General features: G+C 56.6%; 1 protein-coding gene across 5 annotated transcripts; it reads left to right on the top strand.

The window, feature by feature from the left end:
- The first annotated feature begins 7,855 nt into the window (after window positions 1-7,855).
- Window positions 7,856-19,183, top strand: MBD3 (methyl-CpG binding domain protein 3). 5 transcript variants are annotated; one of them, XM_060145666.1, is made up of 6 exons: window positions 7,862-8,155; window positions 13,837-13,996; window positions 14,592-14,690; window positions 15,555-15,645; window positions 16,104-16,281; window positions 17,425-19,183. In XM_060145666.1, exons 1-6 carry the CDS (start codon window positions 8,046-8,048, stop codon window positions 17,615-17,617), a joined length of 831 nt encoding a protein of 276 aa, XP_060001649.1. In that variant the 5' UTR covers window positions 7,862-8,045; the 3' UTR covers window positions 17,618-19,183. The 5 variants fall into 5 exon arrangements, with proteins under 5 accessions (XP_060001651.1, XP_060001649.1, XP_060001648.1 ...); XM_060145665.1 differs by having other exon boundaries at window positions 7,876-8,155; window positions 14,553-14,690; XM_060145667.1 differs by having other exon boundaries at window positions 7,884-8,059; window positions 14,553-14,690.
- The last annotated feature ends 452 nt before the right edge of the window (window positions 19,184-19,635 follow it).

Genomic DNA, 19,635 nt, shown 5'->3' with positions numbered 1-19,635 from the left:
ACTGCAGGCCCAGGGGCCCAGATGACCCGGGGAGCCTTTCAACTCCAAAACTGCAAATCTGCAGTTTCCCAGCGGCTGGCAGACATGGTTTGATTACTTCAGATGTTTAGTGGATAATACCTGCACGGGGTTTTTATCGATTGCTGCCTTAAAAAGTTACCCTTGACCTAGTGGCTCCAGACAAACATTCATTATCTCTCAGCGAGAATTTGGGAGTGATCTGTCTGGGGGGGTCTTGGCTGAGGGTCCCTCATGAGGTTGCAGTGGTGGCATCGGCTGCATGATGAAGGGTGGCACCGGGGTGGGGTGGGGAGTCGGGGCTTCCCGGCGGCCCCCTCACGTGGCTCCTCCCCACGTGGGCCTCCCAGACGCTGCTTGAGCCTCTCTACTACACAGCGGCCCGAGAGCAGGCAGGGAAGAGCCTCTGTGCCTTTTATGACCTACTCGGGACTCTCAGGCCATCTCCTGCTCCACACCTTATTCGGGAGGAGAATTAGGCTCTGTGCCTTGAAGGAGGAACATCAGAACCTGTAGACGTGTTAAACCATCACCGGGGATACAAAAATGAGCGGGTACACGAGGATATACTGCATACAGGCAGTTCCCTCCAACTCCTGCCAAGTTCCGGAAAATTCTAGAAACGTTCTATTTGTGAAGAAGAGCTATTTTATTAGTCTGTTTGGGCTGCCACAACAAAACACAGGCCAGGCAGCTTAAGCTACAGAATGAGTGTCTCACAGTTCTGGAGGCTGGAAGTCTGAGCTCAGTTCTGGCGGGGTTGGTTCCTGGCGAGGGCCCGCCTCCTGGCCTGCAGACAGCCCCCTTCTCACTGCATCCTCACGTGGCCTCTCCTTGACGTGAGCAAGTGAGCTCTCCAGGGACTCTGAGGACATGCTAATTCTAGGGGACCAGGGCCACACCCTTCTGACCTCATTTAACCTTAATTGTTTCGGGGGGGGCATCTCCACATACAGCCACACTGGGGGTTAGGGTGTCAGCATATACATTTCAGGGAGACACTTTCAGTCCACAGCAGCTTTGTATATTTTAACACAAGTAGTGGCATGTTCTACACACTTTTCTGCACAAACATTTTACACCTATTGCTTATTTCCTGGAAGCCATGCCACTTTGGAAAGCACAAAGCGTCATGAAAAAGTCTACAAATAAGGGATTTCCCTGGTGGTCCAGTGGTTAAAATCCACCTTGCAGTGCAGGGGTTGCAGGTTCGATCTTAGTTCGGGGAACTAAGATCCCACATGCTGTGGGACAACTAAGCCTGTGTGCCCCAACCAGAAGCCTGCAACGAAAGATCCTGCGTGCCACAACTAAGACCCAAAGCAGCCAAATAAATATTTTTAAAAAGTCTGCAAACAAATGCTGGAGAGGGTGTGGAGAAAAGGGAACCCTCCTAACACTATTGGTAGGAATGTAAACTGGTGCAGACACTATGGAGAACAGTTTGGAGGTTCCTTTAAAAACTAAAAATAGAATTACCATATGATACAGTGATTCCACTCTTAGGCATATATCTGGAAAAGATGAAAACTCTAATTCAAAAAGATACGTGGAGGGCTTCCCTGGTGGCACGGTGGTTAAGAATCCGCCTGCCAAAGCAGGGGACACGGGTTTGAGCTCTGGTCCGGGAAGATCCCACATGTCGCAAAGCAACTAAGCCCGTGCGCCACGACTACTGAGCCTGCGCTCTAGAGCCCGCAAGCCACAACTACTGAGCCTGCGCTCTAGAGCCCGTGCGCCACAACTACTGAAGCCCGCGTGCCTAGAGCCCGTGCTCCGCAACAAGAGAAGCCACCACAATGAGAAGCCCGCGCATCGCAACAGAGTAGCCCCCACTTCCTGCAACTAGAGAAAGCCCGGGCGCAGCAACAAAGACCCGATGCAGCCAAAAATAAATAAATACATTTATTAAAAGAAAAAAAAAGATACATGGACCCCAATGTTCATAGCAGCACTAGTTACAATAGCCAAGGCATGGAAGCAACCTAAATGTCCATTGACAGAGGAATGGATAATGTGGTGCATGTACACAGTGGACTATTACTCAGCCATAAAAAAAGGATGAAGTATTGCCATTTGCAGCAACATGGATGGACCTAGAGATTATCATACTAAGTGATATAAGCCAGACAAAGACAAATATCATATGATATCACTTATATGTGGAATCTAAAAAGATGATACAAATGAACTTATTTACAAAACAAATAGGCTCACAGACAGAAAACAAACTTATGGTTACCAAAGGGGAAAGGGGGGAAGGGAGGGATAAATTAGGAGTTTGGGATTAACGTACATTGCTATAAATGAAACAGATAAACAACAAGAACCTACTCTATAGCACAGGGAACTATAGTCAATATAATAAACCATAATGAAAAAATATGAAAAAATATACATACATGTGTATAACTGAATCACTTTGCTGTACACCTGAAACTAACACATTATAAATCTGCAATTCAATTTAAAAAAAAAACACACACAGCATCCTCAGTTTTTAAACGGCTGACTAGTACCAACATTTACTAACCAGTCTATTAGCAAAGGACATTCATTTCCTGTCATTTGCCATTATAACAATATCTGTGGAGTGAGGTTATTTCAGACATAAATGAATAGATGCCACTTAAATACCTATAAGTGACGGATTCTGAGATAAGTTACTCGATTTTTTTTAAAAAAATTTCTAACTCATGCAGATGTGGAGTGTCCCACAGCCCCCCATCAAAGCCTGAAACAAAAGGAAATGTGAGCCCCTATACACGAGTTTTTATGTATTTTTGTAATGGCTAATGGTTTTAATGAAAATATCTCAGTTTGCTTCTGTGAAAGCCAAAAGTAACATTTTAATAACTTCAGGTTCAGATTAAGTACAATATTTAGGCTTAAACTTCTGTGAGTTTTCATACAACTCCTTTTCAACATTTCAATACTTTTTCAACCACTTCAGTGTTCAGGGAGGGGAAAGTTAACCATCAAAAACTACACAAAGGACTTCCCTGGTGGCGCAGTGCTTAAGAATCCACCTGCCAATGCAGGGGACACGGGTTCGAGCCCTGGCCTGGGAAGATCCCACATGACGCGGAGCAGCTAAGCCCATGCGCCACAACTACCGAGCCTGTGCTCTAGAGCCCGCGAGCCACAACTACTGAAGCCTGCGTGCCTAGAGCCCGTGCTCTGCAACAAGAGAAGCCACCGCAATGAGAAGCCCACGCACTGCAACAGAGTAGCCCCTGCTCACTGCAACTAGAGAAAGCCCGCACGAAGCAACAAAGACCCAACGCAGCCAAAAATAAATAAATAAACTTATTAAAAAAAAAACTACATAAAAACATATTGTATAAAGGGGGACTCCCCTGGTGGTCCAGTGGTTAAGACGCTGTGCTTCCAATGCAGGGGGTGTGGGTTCGATCCCTGGTCGGGGAACTAAGATCCCACATGCTACGCTGAGCGGCCAAAAAATAAAATAAATTAAAATTAAATTAAATTAAATTAAAAAATAACTAAATAAATAAAATAAAAATATCTTCCAAAAAAAAAATCTTCCTACAATGTCTTGTACTAGGTTGGTGTTCAGTAAATATTGCGTTAAAAATGTATAAAGCGCATATCTTCCTCATTTTGTCTCACTTTAAAATGGCACAGTATTGTTCAATCTGTATTTAAATTTTTTACATTTTGTATACAAATAGCTCCTACAATTCAATAACAAAAAAAAAATCCAATCGAAAAATGGGCAGAAGACCTAAATAGATATTTCTCCAAAGATGGCCAATAGGCACACCAAAAGATGCTTAACATTGCTAATTATTAGAGAAATGAAAATCAAAACCACAGTGAGTTACCACCTCACACCAGTCAGAATGGCCATCATTAAAAAGTCTACAAATAATAAATGCTGGAGAGGGTGTGGAGAAAAGGGAACCCTCCTACACTGTTGGTGTGAATGTAAATTGGTGCAGCCACTATGGAGAACAGTATGGAGGTTCCTTTAAAAACTAAAAATAGGGACCTTCCTGGCAGCCCAGTGGTTAGGACTCCGTGCTTTTACTGCCGAGGGCCCCGGTTCAATCCCTGGTCGGGGACCTAAGATCCCACAAGCCGCATGGTGTGGCCAAACAAAAACAAAAAATAGAATTGTCATATGATCCAGCAATCCCACTCCTGGGCATATACCAGGCAAAACTATCATTTGAAAAGTTACAGGCACCCCAATGTTCATAGCAGCATTATATACAATTGCCAAGACATGGAAGCAACATAAATGTCCATCGACAGATGAATGGGTAAAGAAATTGTGGTACATATACAATGGAATACTACTCAGCCATCAAAAAGAATAATGCCATTTGCAGCCAACAGGGATGCAACTAGAGACTGTCATACTACGTAAGTCAGAAAGAGAAAGAAAAACACCATATGATACCACTTATATGTGGAATCTAAAATACAACACAAATGAACATATCTACAAAAGAAAAACAGACACAGAGGAAAAAACTTGTGATTGCCAAGGGTGGGGAGGGATGGAGTGGGAGTTTGGGATTAGCAGATGCAAACTATTATATGTAGAATGGATAAATAGCAAGTTCCTACTATATAGCACAGGGAAATACATTCAATATCCTGTGATAAACCATAATGGAAAAGAACATGAAAAAAATATGAATGTATGACTGAGTCACTTTGCTGTATAGCGGAAATTAAACACAACATTGTAAATCAACTATACTTCAATAAAATTTAAAATTTTTTTGACATTTCGTTCATCATGGATTGTTTGCATTCATTTTGGATTGTTAAAATATTGCATTAACTGCCATTAATCTTGAAGTTTTTGGCGCCCACTAAATTTTCTGCCCAAGGTAAGTGCCATAAATGCCTCATATTAGCTTGCAAGAATGCTTGGCTGGGGACATCTGTGGTTGTCACGACTGGGGGGGGGGGTCTCCCGGCATGAGTGGGCGGGGCCAGGGATGCTGCTCCACACCCTGCAGTGCCCAGGATGACCCCACAGAGAATGCACTGGCCCCGATAGCAGCAGTTGCAGGGCAGAGAGACCCTGCCTCCGAAAGTCTTTTCAAGGTCCTCACATGGCCCCTCCTGGTTTAATTTCTATCTTTCACCTTGTGGAGACGGGCAGGAGAAGGCGTCTGCTTGGGGACTGGGCCAGCAGGCCTGGGCAAAGAGTTTATTTCAAAGGAGCAGCGCCCAGCCCAACGGGAGAGGAGCTGGGCAGCCCCCGTCCCTCCCATCCAGGCCTCCTGGCCTCTCGTCTCTGCGTCTGCCGCCAGCACCCTGGGTCACAGCCACCCTCCCGGTCAGGCCTCTGGACCAGTCCCTTGAGGACAGTCCTTGGCTCGGGCCAAGTAACTCCCAGAGACCCACTGTCTATGGTCTGGGGTCAGCCTGGACCCGAGGGGTTCATATTCCCTGAGAAGCAAGTGAGACCGGCGGGGCTGGTTCTTGAGGTGGAGGCGTTGCTTTTCCATCATCCAACCATGAGGTCAAATCCAACACCACACGTCCATGGGTATACGGCTGTCAAAACCCAGGAAATAACAATGGAGGATGTGGAGAAATCAGAGCCTTTGTTCGCTGCTACTGGGAATGGGAAATGGGGCAGCCACAGTGGACAACAGTCTGGCAGTTCGTCAAAAAATTAAACACAGGGCAACAGGCATATGAAAAGATGCTCAGCATCACTAATCACCAGAAAAATGCCAATCAGAATCACAATAAGGTATCACCTCACACCTGTCAGAATGACTATTATCTAAAAGTCTACAAATAAAAAATGTTGGTGAGAATGTTGTGGAGAAAAGGGAACCCTCCTACACTGTTGGTGGGACTGTAAATTGGTGCAGCCACTATGGAGAACGATAAGGACGTTTCTGCAAAAACTAAAAATAGAAGTACCATATGACCCAGCAATTCCACTCCTGGGTATATATCCAAAAGAAGCAAAAACACTAATTCAAAAAGGTACATGCACCCCAGTGTTCAGAGCAGCACTATTTACAATAGCAAAGACACGGAAGCAACCTAAGTGTCCAGTAACAGATGAATGGATAAAGATGTGGTACATATATATAATAGAATATTACCTATAAAAAAGGAAATTTTTCCATTTGCATCAACATGGAGGGATTTGGAAGGTATTACACTAAGTGAAATAAGTCAGACAAAGATAAATACTGTATGATCCTGGTCATCTATGGAATCTAAAAAATACAGCAACAAAAAAGAAGCAGACTCACAGATATAGAGAACAAACTAGTGGTTACCAGTGGAGGGGGAGAGGGGCAAGATAGGGGTTGGGGGTGGGAGGTACAAACTGTTGGGTGTAAGATTGGCTCAGGGATGTACTGTAGGACATGAGCAATATTGCCAATATTTGGTAATAACTGTAAATGGAAAGCACACTTTGAAAACTGTATAAAAGTTACAAAAAATATATTAATGTTTTGCCCTTCTCAAAAAATGAACAAAAACAAAAAATTAAAATGTAGGATCGCCAGTGATTCCAGCTCTGGGTGTGCACCCAAGAGAAGTAAAAGCAGGGCTGGAGTGGTGCTGGGGTCTCCTGTCACAGGAAGGCTGACAACTTTTTCCTTTAAGAGTCTTCACGTGCTTTCACTGATTACAATGCACGCGTCTATCTTTGCAACTTTGATTTTTAAATTAAAACGAAATCGCACACACTGGGAGAAAACACAACAGCGACCAGTACTGCTCTCTGTGGAAGGCCAGGTCCTGGAGCACTGGGTTTGGGCCTGACCTGCACACAGGCATACAGTGCCCCGAACCAGCTTTGTAATGGGGTGACCGCTCGTCGATCAGGGTGCCTCCCGGCCACTATGCCCTTTGTCTGTGGGAGAGCAGCCCAGCTACCCCTTGGGGAACGCAGGAGGGAAAGGGACGTTAAGGAATTGAGAAGTTACACTTACCCGGGGACTTAATATAAATAAACAAGTGACACCTGCGGGCCATGGTCTTCGGCGTCCCGCCCAAGCCCCGCCTCCAACTAGAGCAGGGACCTGGGGGGCCCCAAGGCTGCGAAGACACCTGCAGGGAGCTCCAGGTGCGCGGCCCAGGCCTGCTGCCCTCGGGGGAGCCCAGGGCCTTCCCACCCGCAGCCTCCCCCTCCCCCAGGGACCCGACGCCAGGACAGGCCCGTCGGGAGGCCCAGCCCGCACCTGGCACTGCCCACAGCTAAGGCCACTCACTCAGCAGTCTTTTCTTAAGTACTTGACCTGGGCCGGCCAGGCTCTGCCCTGGGGGAGCAGGGCAGGCAGGAGAGGGCCTGGGGGAGGGAGAGGGGACACAAGGTGGGGCGGGAGATTCCCAAGTAAGGGCCTAGAGCCCCAGGAGACAGAAAGCGGCTGGACTAAGGAGGAGGCAGGAAAAGGGGGCCGATTCTGAGATGTCATTAAAGCGTCGGGTGGGCCTTGGGGTGTGGAGGTGGGTGGTCACCGACAATGACCCTAAACGCGGATGCCAGTGACGAGACCAGGGAAGCGGCGGGATGGCGGTCCGGCACTGAACGGGCATCCCGGGACACAGGCCTCAGAGGAGACGCGGGAGAGACCAAGGCGGACAGCGCAGCGGCAAGCAGGGGCCACCAGCCACTTGCGGGCGGGCCAGGGCGCAGGCGCGGAGCGGACGAGCCGCGCGCCGCCGCAGGCCCCACCTTCAGGCCGCGCGCTGATTGGCGCCGCCGCCGAGGGGCGGGGCCGGAGGCCACGGGCGGGGCGGGACCTGTGCGGCGCCTGCGCAGCACGGGGCCCCCGCGCGCGGGCGGGTGGGCGGAGCGGGCCCCCCGAGCGGGGGCTGGCGAGCGCGGGGAGGGGGCCGAAAGGGCGGCAAAGCCGGCGCGCGCCCGGCTTGGGGCGGAGGGCGGAGGCCCACGGGCCGGAACAGCCGCGGCAAGTGGCGGCGGCAGCGGTGGAGGCAGCTGAGGCGGCGGCGGCGAGCGGGGGTCCGGGCGGCAGCGGCGGCGGCGGGTCGAGGAGCCGGGCGCGATGGAGCGGAAGAGGTGGGAGTGCCCGGCGCTCCCGCAGGGCTGGGAGAGGGAAGAAGTGCCCAGAAGGTCGGGGCTGTCGGCCGGCCACAGGGATGTCTTTTACTATAGGTGAATGAACGTGCCGGCCGGGCAGGGCCCCAACGGGCGTCTCCCAGCGGCCTCTGCGGCGGCCTGGGCGCCCCGACCCGGGCCGCGGCCTGGGCCCCGCGCGTGCGTTGTGCGTGCATGCGTGCGTGCGTGCCGGCGCGCGGCGGGCGCTTGGCCCAGTGCGCGTGCGTGCCCGGCGGGCCCGAGCCCAGTGCGCGTGCGTGCCCGGCGAAGCCTTCGCTCAGTGTGCTTGCGCTCCCCCCGCTGCCGCATGGTCCTGGGACCGGCCCCGGGTTGGCGGCGGCCTTTGTTCGGCGGCCGCGGCGAAGCGGCCGGCTGGGCAAGGGGCACCCCGGCACGGGCCAGATGCCGCTGGGAGGCGGGGGTGGGGGCTGGGCTGTCCCTTTGGTTCTCGTGGGGCGCTCCTGGGGCCGCGCGCAGTCTGGGTCGGGTGGGGATCCCGGGTTTCAGGGAGCAGGGTTCCCTCTGGGGGACCAGGGAGGGCTGCCTAGAGATGCAGGTTTCTGGGCCCTTCACAGGGTGGCCTGGTCCTGGAGCTGCGTGTCTTTTAAGAGCCGCCCCTCCCCCATCCTTGGGCACCGTGGGTAGTGGCCTCTCCAGTCGCCAGACCGGGGACGCGGCCTTTGTGAGCTTCCCTCACCCAAACTGGAGGGAGGGCTGCCCTTGGCCCGAGAAAGGTGGCAGGGACCCCCCCACCCCCAGTGAAACAGAATCAGTAGGCGGCTGGAAGCCCAGCCTCAGACCGTCAACCACCTGCTGTTTGCTTTTTCCTTCCTTTTTTTTTTTTTTTCCTCTTGATTGGTGGAAGATGCTTTTGTTTCTGAGCCAGGCTTGATGGCTCCCTCCCCTTTGCTTTAGGACCCTGACAAAAGAAAAGCAGGCGGGACACCTGCCACGTGTTGAATGCCTGCCAGGTGTTGGGGGTGTGCAGCAGGTCCTGGGCCTTTGCTGTCCTCGCTTTGGGAGGAGTGAAGGAAGTGAGCAGGGTAAGGATGGCAGCTCATCCAGGACAAGCTCAGGTTCTAGTGTCCAAAGAGTGCTGGTGGCCCTCCAGTGTGTACTGTAATTGGCTGCCCCTCTCGTAATGTCAAGCATGAAATAGTGGGGTTACGATCATCTTTTAGGGAAACGTGTGTATTCCCCCTCACTGCGGCTGTCTGTGACGTCACTCCCTCGCTGGCTGTTTAGAGAAGCTTCCTTCTGGGTGCGTGAAGAGGCCTCTCACCACCGCCCCTCATTTAATTCTGAGCGCACTTGTGTTCTCACTTCTTCCTTTTAGGTCTGAAGAATGAGGCAGGTCTCTGTTCCCCTAGTCCTTTGTTAATTTAACAGATGCCTCTGCAGCACATGCTGGGTGTCCTGGCCATTCAGCTGGGAGTGAGACCTGGGCCCTCCCCTCGTGGGTGACAGCTGGTGCCCCAGCCATCACCCCATTGCTTTCATAGTTAACAGGTGATGACATATGCAGAGAGATGTGGGGGTCTGTGAGGGGCAGATTGATGGGAGTGCCTGGTCGAGCTGGGTGCGGGTCAGTGAGGGCTTGTCTGGGGAGGCAGCACAGAGGTGAGCCCTGGCAGTGGGGCCAGGAGGAGGGTCCAGGCAGCGCCAGCAGCCTGTGAGGAGGCTCAGGAGCTGAACCGGGGCCAGCGTGGCTAGAGGGCCGCAGCCTGTCATCGCCTCACCTCTTGTCCCCACCTGCCTGGGAACCTCTCCGGGCTTCCATCAAGTGGGACCCCGCTCCAAGGCCCCGCCCCCGAGCATAGGGGTCTGGTGGTAGGGAACAGCTCCAAACTGGGGCTGGACAGATGGAATTTCAGTTTTCCCACGGCTCCAATGAGAGGTGAGGGCCTGAGACAGGATGCGGGGTGCGGGGTCCAGTGCCACTCCCAGGTCTCTGGTGTGGATGACCTACCCTGTCCCAGCAGGTCGGAGGTCTGGGGGGGATGTGATATCTTTTCTGGAATGTGGGCCCTTGGCCTTCTCACCACCTGATGCCGAGCCAGGTGTCTAGGCAGGGAGCACAGATGGATTTCCCTGGTTCTCTCTCTCTCTTTTTTTTTTTTTTAATATTTATTTATTTGGCTGCACCAGGTCTTAGTTGCAGCACATGGAATCTTCGTTGCTGCTTGCGCGATCTGTAGTTGTGGCATGTGGGGTCTTTTACTTGAGGAATAAGTATCTAGTTCCCTGAGCAGGGATTGAACCTGGATCCCCTGCATTGGGAGCGCGGAGTTTTTTTTTTTTTTCCCCCGGTGCGCGGGCCTCTCACTGTTGTGGCCTCTCCCGTTGCGGAGCACAGGCTCCGGACGCACAGGCTCAGCGGCCGTGGCTCACGGGCCTAGCCGCTCCGCGGCATGTGGGATCTTCCCGGACCGGGGCACGAACCTGCGTCCCCTGCATCGTCAGGCGGACTCTCAACCACTGCACCACCAGGGAAGCCCGGAGCGCGGAGTCTTAACCGCTGGACCACTAGGGAAGTCCCTTCCTGGTTCCTTAATGCAGAGGGAAAGCAGATCTCCGGTGCTGTTGAGTCGGACAGACCTGTCCTTGGATCTTAGCCCTGCCCCTAGGAATGTGGAACCTTGGTTTGCTAGTCCAGAGAGTGGGAGAGAGCCAGTGTGTTCTTTGCAGGAGAGGTGGAGCGACCTCACAGACAGTTCTGTAGGACTCACCCACACACCCCTCCAGCTTGGTGACCTGGCCCTCAGGACTGGGAGATGGCGGTGGAGCATCTGGTTACAGCCGAGCATTTTCTTTGGAAAAATCATCTCCCTGCCTGACATTTACAATCCAGGCAAGAAGTTGAGGACTTGGAAGTTAGCGTCATTCTTTGGGGTGTGTGGAATAGAGAGGACTTTCCAGAGCTTTTTTTTTTTTTTTTGGCTGCACCATTGCAGCATGCAGGATCCTAGCTCCCTGACAAGGGATAGAACTCACGCCTCCTGCCTTGGGAGCGTGGAGGCTTAAACCACTGGACCACCAGGGAAGTCCCAGAGCTCTTTTTTTTTTTTTAAATAAATAAATTTATTTATTTATTTATTTTAGGCTGCATTGGGTCTTCGTTGCTGCACGCGGGGTTTCTTTAGTTGCGTCGAGCGGGGCTACTCTTCGTTGCTGTGTGTGGGCTTCTCATTGCATTGGCTTCTCGTTGTGGAGCATGGGCTGTAGGTATGTGGGCTTCAGTAGTTGTGGCACGCGGGCCCAGTAGTTGTGGCTCGTGGGCTCTACAGCGCAGGCTCTGTAGTTGTGGCGCATGGGCTTAGTTGCTCCGTGGCATGTGGGATCTTCCCGGACCAGGGCTCGAGCCCGTGTCCCCTGCATTGGCAGGCAGACTCTTAATCACTGCGCCACCAGGGAAGACCCCAGAGGTCATTTTAAAGGTGCAAATACTCAGGAAAGCAGGAAGTGCTTGGCAGGTTGACCCCCCTTCCTTGGGCAGCGGGCTCAGCTTGGCCAGAACCAGCTTCATCTTGCTGTTTGGGCCTCACTGGGCATCTCGGGTTACAAGCCTCCTTATAGGCCTGGGGTCAACACTCACTCATCACGGCTCGGCTCGTACAGCCCTGCATCCGGCCCAGGCCCTGGGCTCCGCGCTTGGTGCTGGCTCCATCCCCATGACGGCCCCAATGCTTCAGGGTCCTACCGACTCAGCCGAGGGCCACCGGGCTTCTGGCTACCTGTCTACTCCACCGGGTAGGCCTGTTTCCCTAGAAAGACCGCAGTGCTCATTTTTGTTCTACACCTGTGGTTTTACTGCAGAAGTTTTTTTCTTTTATTGGATAAAACAGCTCATTTTTCTGTCCCAATACAGATCTGCAAAACCTGTTTTTAAAATTGAGATATAGTTCACATTCCATACGATTCAGTCTTTAAAAGTATCCAGTTCAGCAGTTTTCATGCACCCATCACCACTCTCTAGTTCCGGAACGTTCTCATCACCCCAAAATGAGTCCTGTGTCCATTAGCTCCCCAGCTCCTCGTAGCCCCCATCCACTCTCTGTCTTGCGTTCACTTTTGTGACAGCTTCATTGAGGTAGGAGTCACATGCCATACTGTTCACCCGTGTAAAGCGTACAATTCACAGGTAGCAGCACCCACCACCACGGTCAAAGTTAGAGCCTTTTCCTCCCCCCAGAAGAGCCCTAGACCTTTAACTATCTCTGCCCTTAGCCCTGCTCCCCAGCCCCTAGTCTACAGTTCTGCGTTTCTGTTTCCCTGTCCTCATGCATTTTTTAAAGCAGAACAGCAGCAGGTGGGGTGACTGGAGGCCAAGAAGTGCTGGCGAGTGCTTGTCAGGGTCCTGGCCCTCTTTGTGGCCATAGTTGGAGCCAGAGTCGGGACTCAGGGTCCTCTGGCTCCTTTCCGCTGCTCCAGGCACGTGGACCCTGTTCACGTCAGCCAGCACAGAGCATAACGGAAAAATGGATCTTCCAGAAGAGTCCACGGGGGTCTCAGAACCCAAGGTGGTGCGGCTGGCCCTGACCCAGGTGAGGCCCTGGTGGGGCTGGAAGGGGTTCCACTCTTCACACTTTTGCCACTTGTCCGCAGTGCCCAGGGACACCTGGAGGGGGCGGGCGTGTGCTGGCTTGAATTCAGGCTCAGCCTAGAGGCTCTCAGAGGAGATCAGCAAAGTGCAGGCCCTCGTTAGCCTCAGATGGAGAGTGACAGGGACGTCCTAGACGGGTGCCAGGCCTGCTGGAGGATCATGTGTGCCGCTCACTGGTTTCTAGTACATTCAGGGCTGTGCAACCATCACCACTAATTCCAGAACATTCCATAACCCCAAAGAGAAGCCCCAGTCCCTGACAGCCAGGAACCCACTCTCTGTCTCTGGATTTGCCTGTTCTGGATGTTTCCCATCAGTGGAATCACACACTGTGTGTCCTTCTGTGTCTGGCTTCTCTCACTGAGCATCATGTTCTCAAGGTCTGTCCACGTTGTAGCGAGTGTCAGGGCTTCTCTCCTTTTTGTGGCTGAGTGATGCTCCCATGTGTGGAGGGACATCTGGGCTGTTTTCACTCTGCCCAGTGAGTCATGCTGCTGTGAGTAATTAGGTGTAAGTTATTATGTCGACATGTGTTTTGATTTCTCTTGGATACTTAGGGGTGGAATTGCTGTTTAACCATTAGAGGAGCTACCAGACTGTTTCCCAAAGTGGCTGCAGGAGTCCCCGTGCCCAGGGACGTGTCATTATTAGTGCTCACTGGGTCCCGTTCTGGTCACCTGTAGCATGAGCTCTGAGTCTGCACTGCAGCTAGAGGTTGGCGTTAGCTTTTCCTAGAAAGGCGAGTCCGCTGAGCTGGTCCGTGGGGTGAGCAGGATGGCAGAGCTTCACAGCCAGGTTTCAGGCTTTCCCAGCAGGTCTCGCCTGGGCAGCTCTTTGGTGCCCAAAGAGCCCCAAAACTGAGGTTTTACAGCCCAGCCCCCCCAGGACAGGTCCATAATGCTGTAATGGACCTGCTATCCTTGGGTCTTTTCTCGAGAACATGGCCAGATTCTGCTTCTGGAATGTTCCAGAAACTCCAGCCAGGCTCCCAGGGCTGGGCCCCATCCTTCCGAAGGTTGGGGCGTCCATCCCTGCTCTCGGCCTCAGCATCTGCTGCGCTGGGGAGAGGGTGGACCGGCTTGGCCTGGCGCCCCCCTCCCGGCTCCCCCCTCCGCTGACCGCGCTGTGTCTGCAGCCCGAGCGGGAAGAAGTTCCGGAGCAAGCCCCAGCTGGCGCGCTACCTGGGCGGCTCCATGGACCTGAGCACCTTCGACTTCCGCACGGGCAAGATGCTGATGGGCAAGATGAACAAGAGCCGGCAGCGGGTGCGCTATGACTCCCCGAGCCAGGTCAAGGTGAGCCCACGCTGACCGCTGCTGGGTAGGGCTCACCCACCGTCCTGGAGTTAGAGGCCTAGCTACTCACTGTGGGGAGCTCAGCAGCTGTGGAAAAGCAGAAAGAAGACAGGAAACCGCCCATCATCTGTCCCCAGGAGAGGCTCGGGCACGGGGCCTGGGAGGCGGCTCAACTCTGGTCCACACTTGGGTGCCTGGTGACCAGTGTGTCTGTGGGTCTTTGATGGACGCATGTTCGGGGGACTTTGTTCCCTGCCCCGACTGCAGAACAGAGGTGGCCAGGGCGCCCCCAGTCCCGTTCTCTGCGGAGAACGAGGCGCGGGAGGTGAGAAGGGCGGGGTGGGGGGGATGAGAGAGAGCAGGTGTGTGTACGGAGTCCCCGCTGCGGCCGCACCGAGGGCAGCGAAGCGGCTGGGCCTGGGCTTGGCGTTGCCTCTGGATCCGTGGGTGCCACGGGGTGTGTTGGTGACTGGGGCCTGTTCCCCGAAGCCCCTTGTGGGGCACGGCTTTCTCGCTGACGGGGAAAGCCCGCTGAGGACCCTGCCCGACCCTGCAGGGCAAGCCCGACCTGAACACGGCCCTCCCGGTCAGGCAGACGGCGTCCATCTTCAAGCAGCCAGTGACCAAGATCACCAACCACCCCAGCAACAAGGTGAAGAGCGACCCCCAGAAGGCCGTGGAACAGCCCCGGCAGGTGAGCTCCAGCACTTGGTCCACTCTTTAGAGCTGAGTCCGCGGGCCCGGGGCCCCAGCGCCGCGGTCAGGAGCCGTCACCCCGGGGCACGGTCCCGCGGGCACCAGCACTCGACACGCGTATGCGGGGCCTCCTCGGGCCGGCTGCTGTCTTGAACAGATTGAAAAGATCCCACAAATGCAGTTTTGTGATCTGTTTTCCAAAAACTGAGCCTTAGCCGCGTTTTCACGCATCTTTACAAACGCCCGGTAGATAGCGGGGTGTGGAGGTGCTAGGCCAGGGCAGGGGGCCATGGCCGTCAGAGGGGGAGACGCTCAGGGACCCTGCAGGGCATGGGCCCCGCCATGGCCAGCCGCCCTGGGTGCTGTTCCATTTGGGTTGGAGCCCTCTAGGTAAGAGGTCAGAAACCTGTGGGGCTGCCTGTCGCCCCCCTCCCCAGAGTCTGGAGGTGCAGTTGAGGGTGTGAGCTTGTTGCCCGTCCGGGGGCTCCTGGGTCCCCTGTCTGCACCAGGCGGTGCCCACGGACAGCGCTTGTTCGGGCTGTGACAGGGGTCGGCCGGGGCTGTTGCCCTGGGCCCGTGGCTCAGCCCGGGGTGGAGGTTGGACCTCCCAACCCCCAACTCCAGGGTGAAGGGGAGCCACAGACTGTCCGATGGCGCATCTGACGTCCTGGGTCTTCGTCCTGCCGGAAGCAGGGCTTGGGGTTTCTCTGCCCTGTGAGGACCCCGGGGCGCGAGCAGCCCCAGCAAGTGTGGGGGTCAGAGGTCACACTGAGACCCCCATCCTGGCCGCCTAGGGTCGCCTGCTGTGGGAGCAGGTGGCCTGGCCGTCCCGTCGGCCTGACGTCTGTCTGTGTGGCGGCAGCTCTTCTGGGAGAAGAAGCTGAGCGGCCTGAATGCCTTTGACATCGCGGAGGAGCTCGTGAAGACCATGGACCTCCCCAAGGGCTTGCAAGGTGACCCCCTGCAGGGGGCAAGGGGGAGATGGAGGAGGGATGAGGCCCGTGCTCCCCCAACCTGGGGCCAGCCGGGCTGCACCTGACGCTGGGGCCGCGTCTGGTCACGGGGTCCTGAAAACACTCGGGGGTCTGGTTTCCCTGCCGCGCCATAAAAGCATCCCTGCTGTCCCTGAGAGGGTAGTTGTCTCCCTGTATGTCGTGGAGTGACCGCCCCCTTCCAGCGTCCGGGTGTGACATGGAAATGGCCAGGGAGGGCTCGATTCAGACAGGAAGACGCCTGGGGGACAGGGCTCCTGGCCCTGCGACGGCTCCCCTGAGTGGGACTGCCCGTGGGCTGTGAGGCCCTGGCACACGCAGGACCGGGCAGGGCCCGCTGTAAAGGGAGGTTCAGAATGAAATCGGGGCTGAGGGGGCAAGGCTGGTGCCCGCAGCGACCACCCTCCCTTGCCCGGCAGGCGTGGGTCCCGGCTGCACGGATGAGACGCTGCTCTCGGCCATTGCCAGCGCCCTGCACACCAGCACCATGCCCATCACCGGGCAGCTCTCAGCCGCCGTGGAGAAGAACCCCGGGGTGTGGCTCAACACAGCCCAGCCGCTCTGCAAGGCCTTCATGGTGACCGATGAGGACATCAGGTAGCGTCCCACCCCCCCCCCCCACGCCAGTATCCAGGTGTGATGTGGAAGTGGCTGGGGGAGGGCTCGGTTCAGACAGGCGGGCGCCTGGGGGGTGGGGCAGCCTGCAGGGGCGGGAGAGGGCAGGGCTCTTGGCCCTGCGATGGCTCCCCTGAGCAGGACTGCACGTGGGCTGTGAGGCCCTGGGTCAGGGGGCGCTGGCACATGCAGGACCGGGCAGGGGGGGCTGAGGGGAAGCAGAGCGCGTCCCGGGCCCTGGATGCTGGGCCTGTGCTTGGCCAGGACCCTGTGGGTGGTGTCCAGGTGCGGGTAGAGCTGTCTGGGAGGGCCTCCGGGAAGGTGGTTGGAAGTGGCTCCTGGGCAGGAAACATCTAGAGGTGCTGAGAGGGTAGAACATGCGTGGTGTTCAGCTTTGAAACATCAGTGCACAGCTGAGGTTGGGAGAAGGCGGAGGGGCTGGAAGGCAGAGCAGCTGCACCTGGAGTGCTGTGGGGGGCAGTCTTGGCACTGCAGGTAAAAGCCAGGTGGGTGCGAGAGGGCAGCCCTGTGCCCCGAGAGAGGCGAGGACACGGCGGTGAGACCACACACGTGTACACACACACACACAGAGGTACACACGTGTGTACATACACTGCACGTATGCACAAACACGTACACATATGCATGTACACATACATGCACACATACACGTGTGCATGTTCACATACGTGTATGCACAGGGCTCATCCCTAGGGAAAGGGCAGGAAAAGAGCACGACTGTCTGAAAAGTCCAAGCAGATCTTTAAAGCACAACTTGCAGAAATAGAAAGTCAGTGAGGTGGGAACCGTAGGTGTCAGGTCCAGCAGTGGCAGTGGCTGTGGTCCTGCTGGGAGGAGGGACTCGTGGCCGGTGGAGGGGAGCGACAGGCACAGAGTCAGGTCCACGTGCTGAGGGGGGCACCTTAGAGGCGGCAGGGAGGGGACAGGGGTCCTTGGCCCGGGCCGGCAGCTGCCCTCTCAGCGGCGCTGATTTGGGGAGGGCCTGGGGGCTGTGCTGGGGCCGGGGGCGGGAGCGGGGGCGTCTGTCTGGACGGGGCGCTTGCAGCGCCCCCGTCTCCCCAGAGATGGACGTGCCCTGGCCAGCAGGTCTTCCTGTGTCCGCAGGAGGCAGGAGGAACTGGTGCAGCAGGTCCGCAAGCGGCTGGAGGAGGCGCTGATGGCCGACATGCTGGCTCACGTGGAGGAGCTGGCCCGGGACGGCGAGGCGCCGCTGGGCAGGGCGGGCGCTGACGGGGATGAGGACGACGGGGACCAGGAGGAGGGGCCCGACCAGGACCAGGAGATGGAGCACGTGTAGAGCAGGCACTGGCCGGGTCCCAGCTCCAGCTCGCGCGGGCAGCGACCACGGGTGAGGGGTGGTCCGGGTCCCTGGGGCCTGCCTTGTGCCAGTGGCAGCAGTGCTGGGCCGGGCGCCTCCCGAGAGCACCTGTCTTCAAGGAGGACGGCCTGCCAGGCACGGATGGTGCCCTCTCTGTCCCTGCACGGGCCCCACCCGCCTGCCCTCCCGCATGGGGCCACCTGCAGACTCGGCCCTCACCCTGCCCAGGCGTGTCCCCTCCCCTGGGCCACGGGGACATGGCTGAAGCACGGCCTCTCGCCTGATGGACCCCCCATGTCTGCCCCTCCTCGGGGTCATGGCTCCACACTGAACTCGGGCCAGCCTGGTCCCCGTGGCTGCTGCCCTGGACCTCTCGCACAGGACAGCTGCCACTGGGCCGCCTGCGAGGCTCCCCGCGGGGCTGGAGAAGCATTTGTGGAACTGTCTCCCCTCCCGACCTGCACACATGAGGGACGGTATCCCGGACCGCCCATCAGCCCTTCCAGAAGGGGATGCAGGATGGCTCCCCAGGGCCCACCCGGCGGGCACAGCGCTCCCAAGAGCAAATGGCACAACCCGGACATTTTCCTTCAGTAAAACTCATGGTAGAGGTGAGGCCGATGTCCACGTAGCTGCTTAACCTTCTGTCTGTTGCACACGGATGGGAACTCAGGCCTCAGCGCCTGAAGACCTCACTGTCTGCAGCCCGGCCCAGCCTGATGGTCAGCGCCGCGGACAGAGAACTAACTGCTCACGGCCGGACTCGGGCCAGGCTCCAGGCCAGCGCCGCCATCGGCTGACCTCCAGGCCTCGGTCTCACCTCATAGAACAGGGACAGTGGCGCTGATCTGGCAGGTGTGGGGCCTCCCACCACCTGGGGCTTCTGCATCCCCATCCCAGGCGCGTTTCCTGGCCAGTCCTGGGCAGCAGCCTCTGTGGAGCATGGGGTTTGGAGGCGGTCAGAGTCATGCTGTCCCCCCCTGCAGCAAGTGCCCCTGGCCAGGGGAGCTTCTGCTACCCTGAGTGGACCCCGGGCCAGCCCCCTTCCCTCAGCCCCAGGAATGCCCTTGGGGTGGCCCCCAGCCCCTCCATCGCCTGGAGACACGAACCCCGGGCCGGTGCAGCCCCAGGGCCCGCCAGTCCTGTCCCAGCCCTGCCACACGCGCGGCCGTTACTGTCGGGGGGGCGGGGGAGCCTGGGTCGCTGCCTCATCGGGCCAGACACCGTGGGCTGCCGTGGCCTGCCCGGCGGGGTGACAGTGGCAGTGGGAGCCCCTCGGGGCTGGGACTCGCTGCCCACTCCCTCCAAGGACTCTGGCCCAGGAGGTTGGGCTGACTGCATCCTTCCTAGTCCAGTCAAAGCACAAAGCCCTGAGGACTGTGGTCGCTGCACTGCGGAGGCCGCAGTGACACTGCCGGGGGCCAGGCCATCACGGGCCCCAGGAAGGCCCCTCCACAGAGGCTGCGGCCCCGAGGGAGGCTCCTGTGGGTGGGGTTGAATAAAGCGTGTCGGGCCAGCGTGGTCTGGGGCCTTGGTTTATCAGAATCCCAGGTTTTGTGTCGCAGCGCTGGGAGCCTGCCTGTGCTGAAGTTCATCATCCTGCCCTGGGTTGGGGGATGGGAGGGGATGGCAGACCCCTGGCCTCTCCCAGGCAGGGTGGGCTTCCCATGGCCCCAAGTGGGGCCTCCTGACACTTGGGCCCCGGCAGTGTTGGCGTGAGAGCTGGGTGTGGAGGCTTCCTGAAAGCCAGCACACTTGGGTACCTTCAGCGCAGTCCCCGCAGCTCCCTTGGAGGCCCCTGCCGACTCTGCGGGTGGGGGCGGGGCTGATGCCAGGTGCGCCCATGTCCTTCCTGGGAGAGATGAGGACCTGTCAGTGGGGTCCATGCCGGGAGCTCAGCGGGGGCTCCTCGCGGCCCGGCGCAGGGGCAAGGGAGAGGGTGTGGCTGAGCTGACCCTGTAGGCCCGGGCCAGTGCCGACAGGTGGCTGGGGAGGGC

This window comes from Lagenorhynchus albirostris, chromosome 3 (assembly GCF_949774975.1).
Source record: "Lagenorhynchus albirostris chromosome 3, mLagAlb1.1, whole genome shotgun sequence".
NCBI classification, from domain to species: Eukaryota; Metazoa; Chordata; class Mammalia; order Artiodactyla; family Delphinidae; genus Lagenorhynchus; species Lagenorhynchus albirostris.
This window is presented reverse-complemented; position numbering and strand designations above follow the sequence as displayed.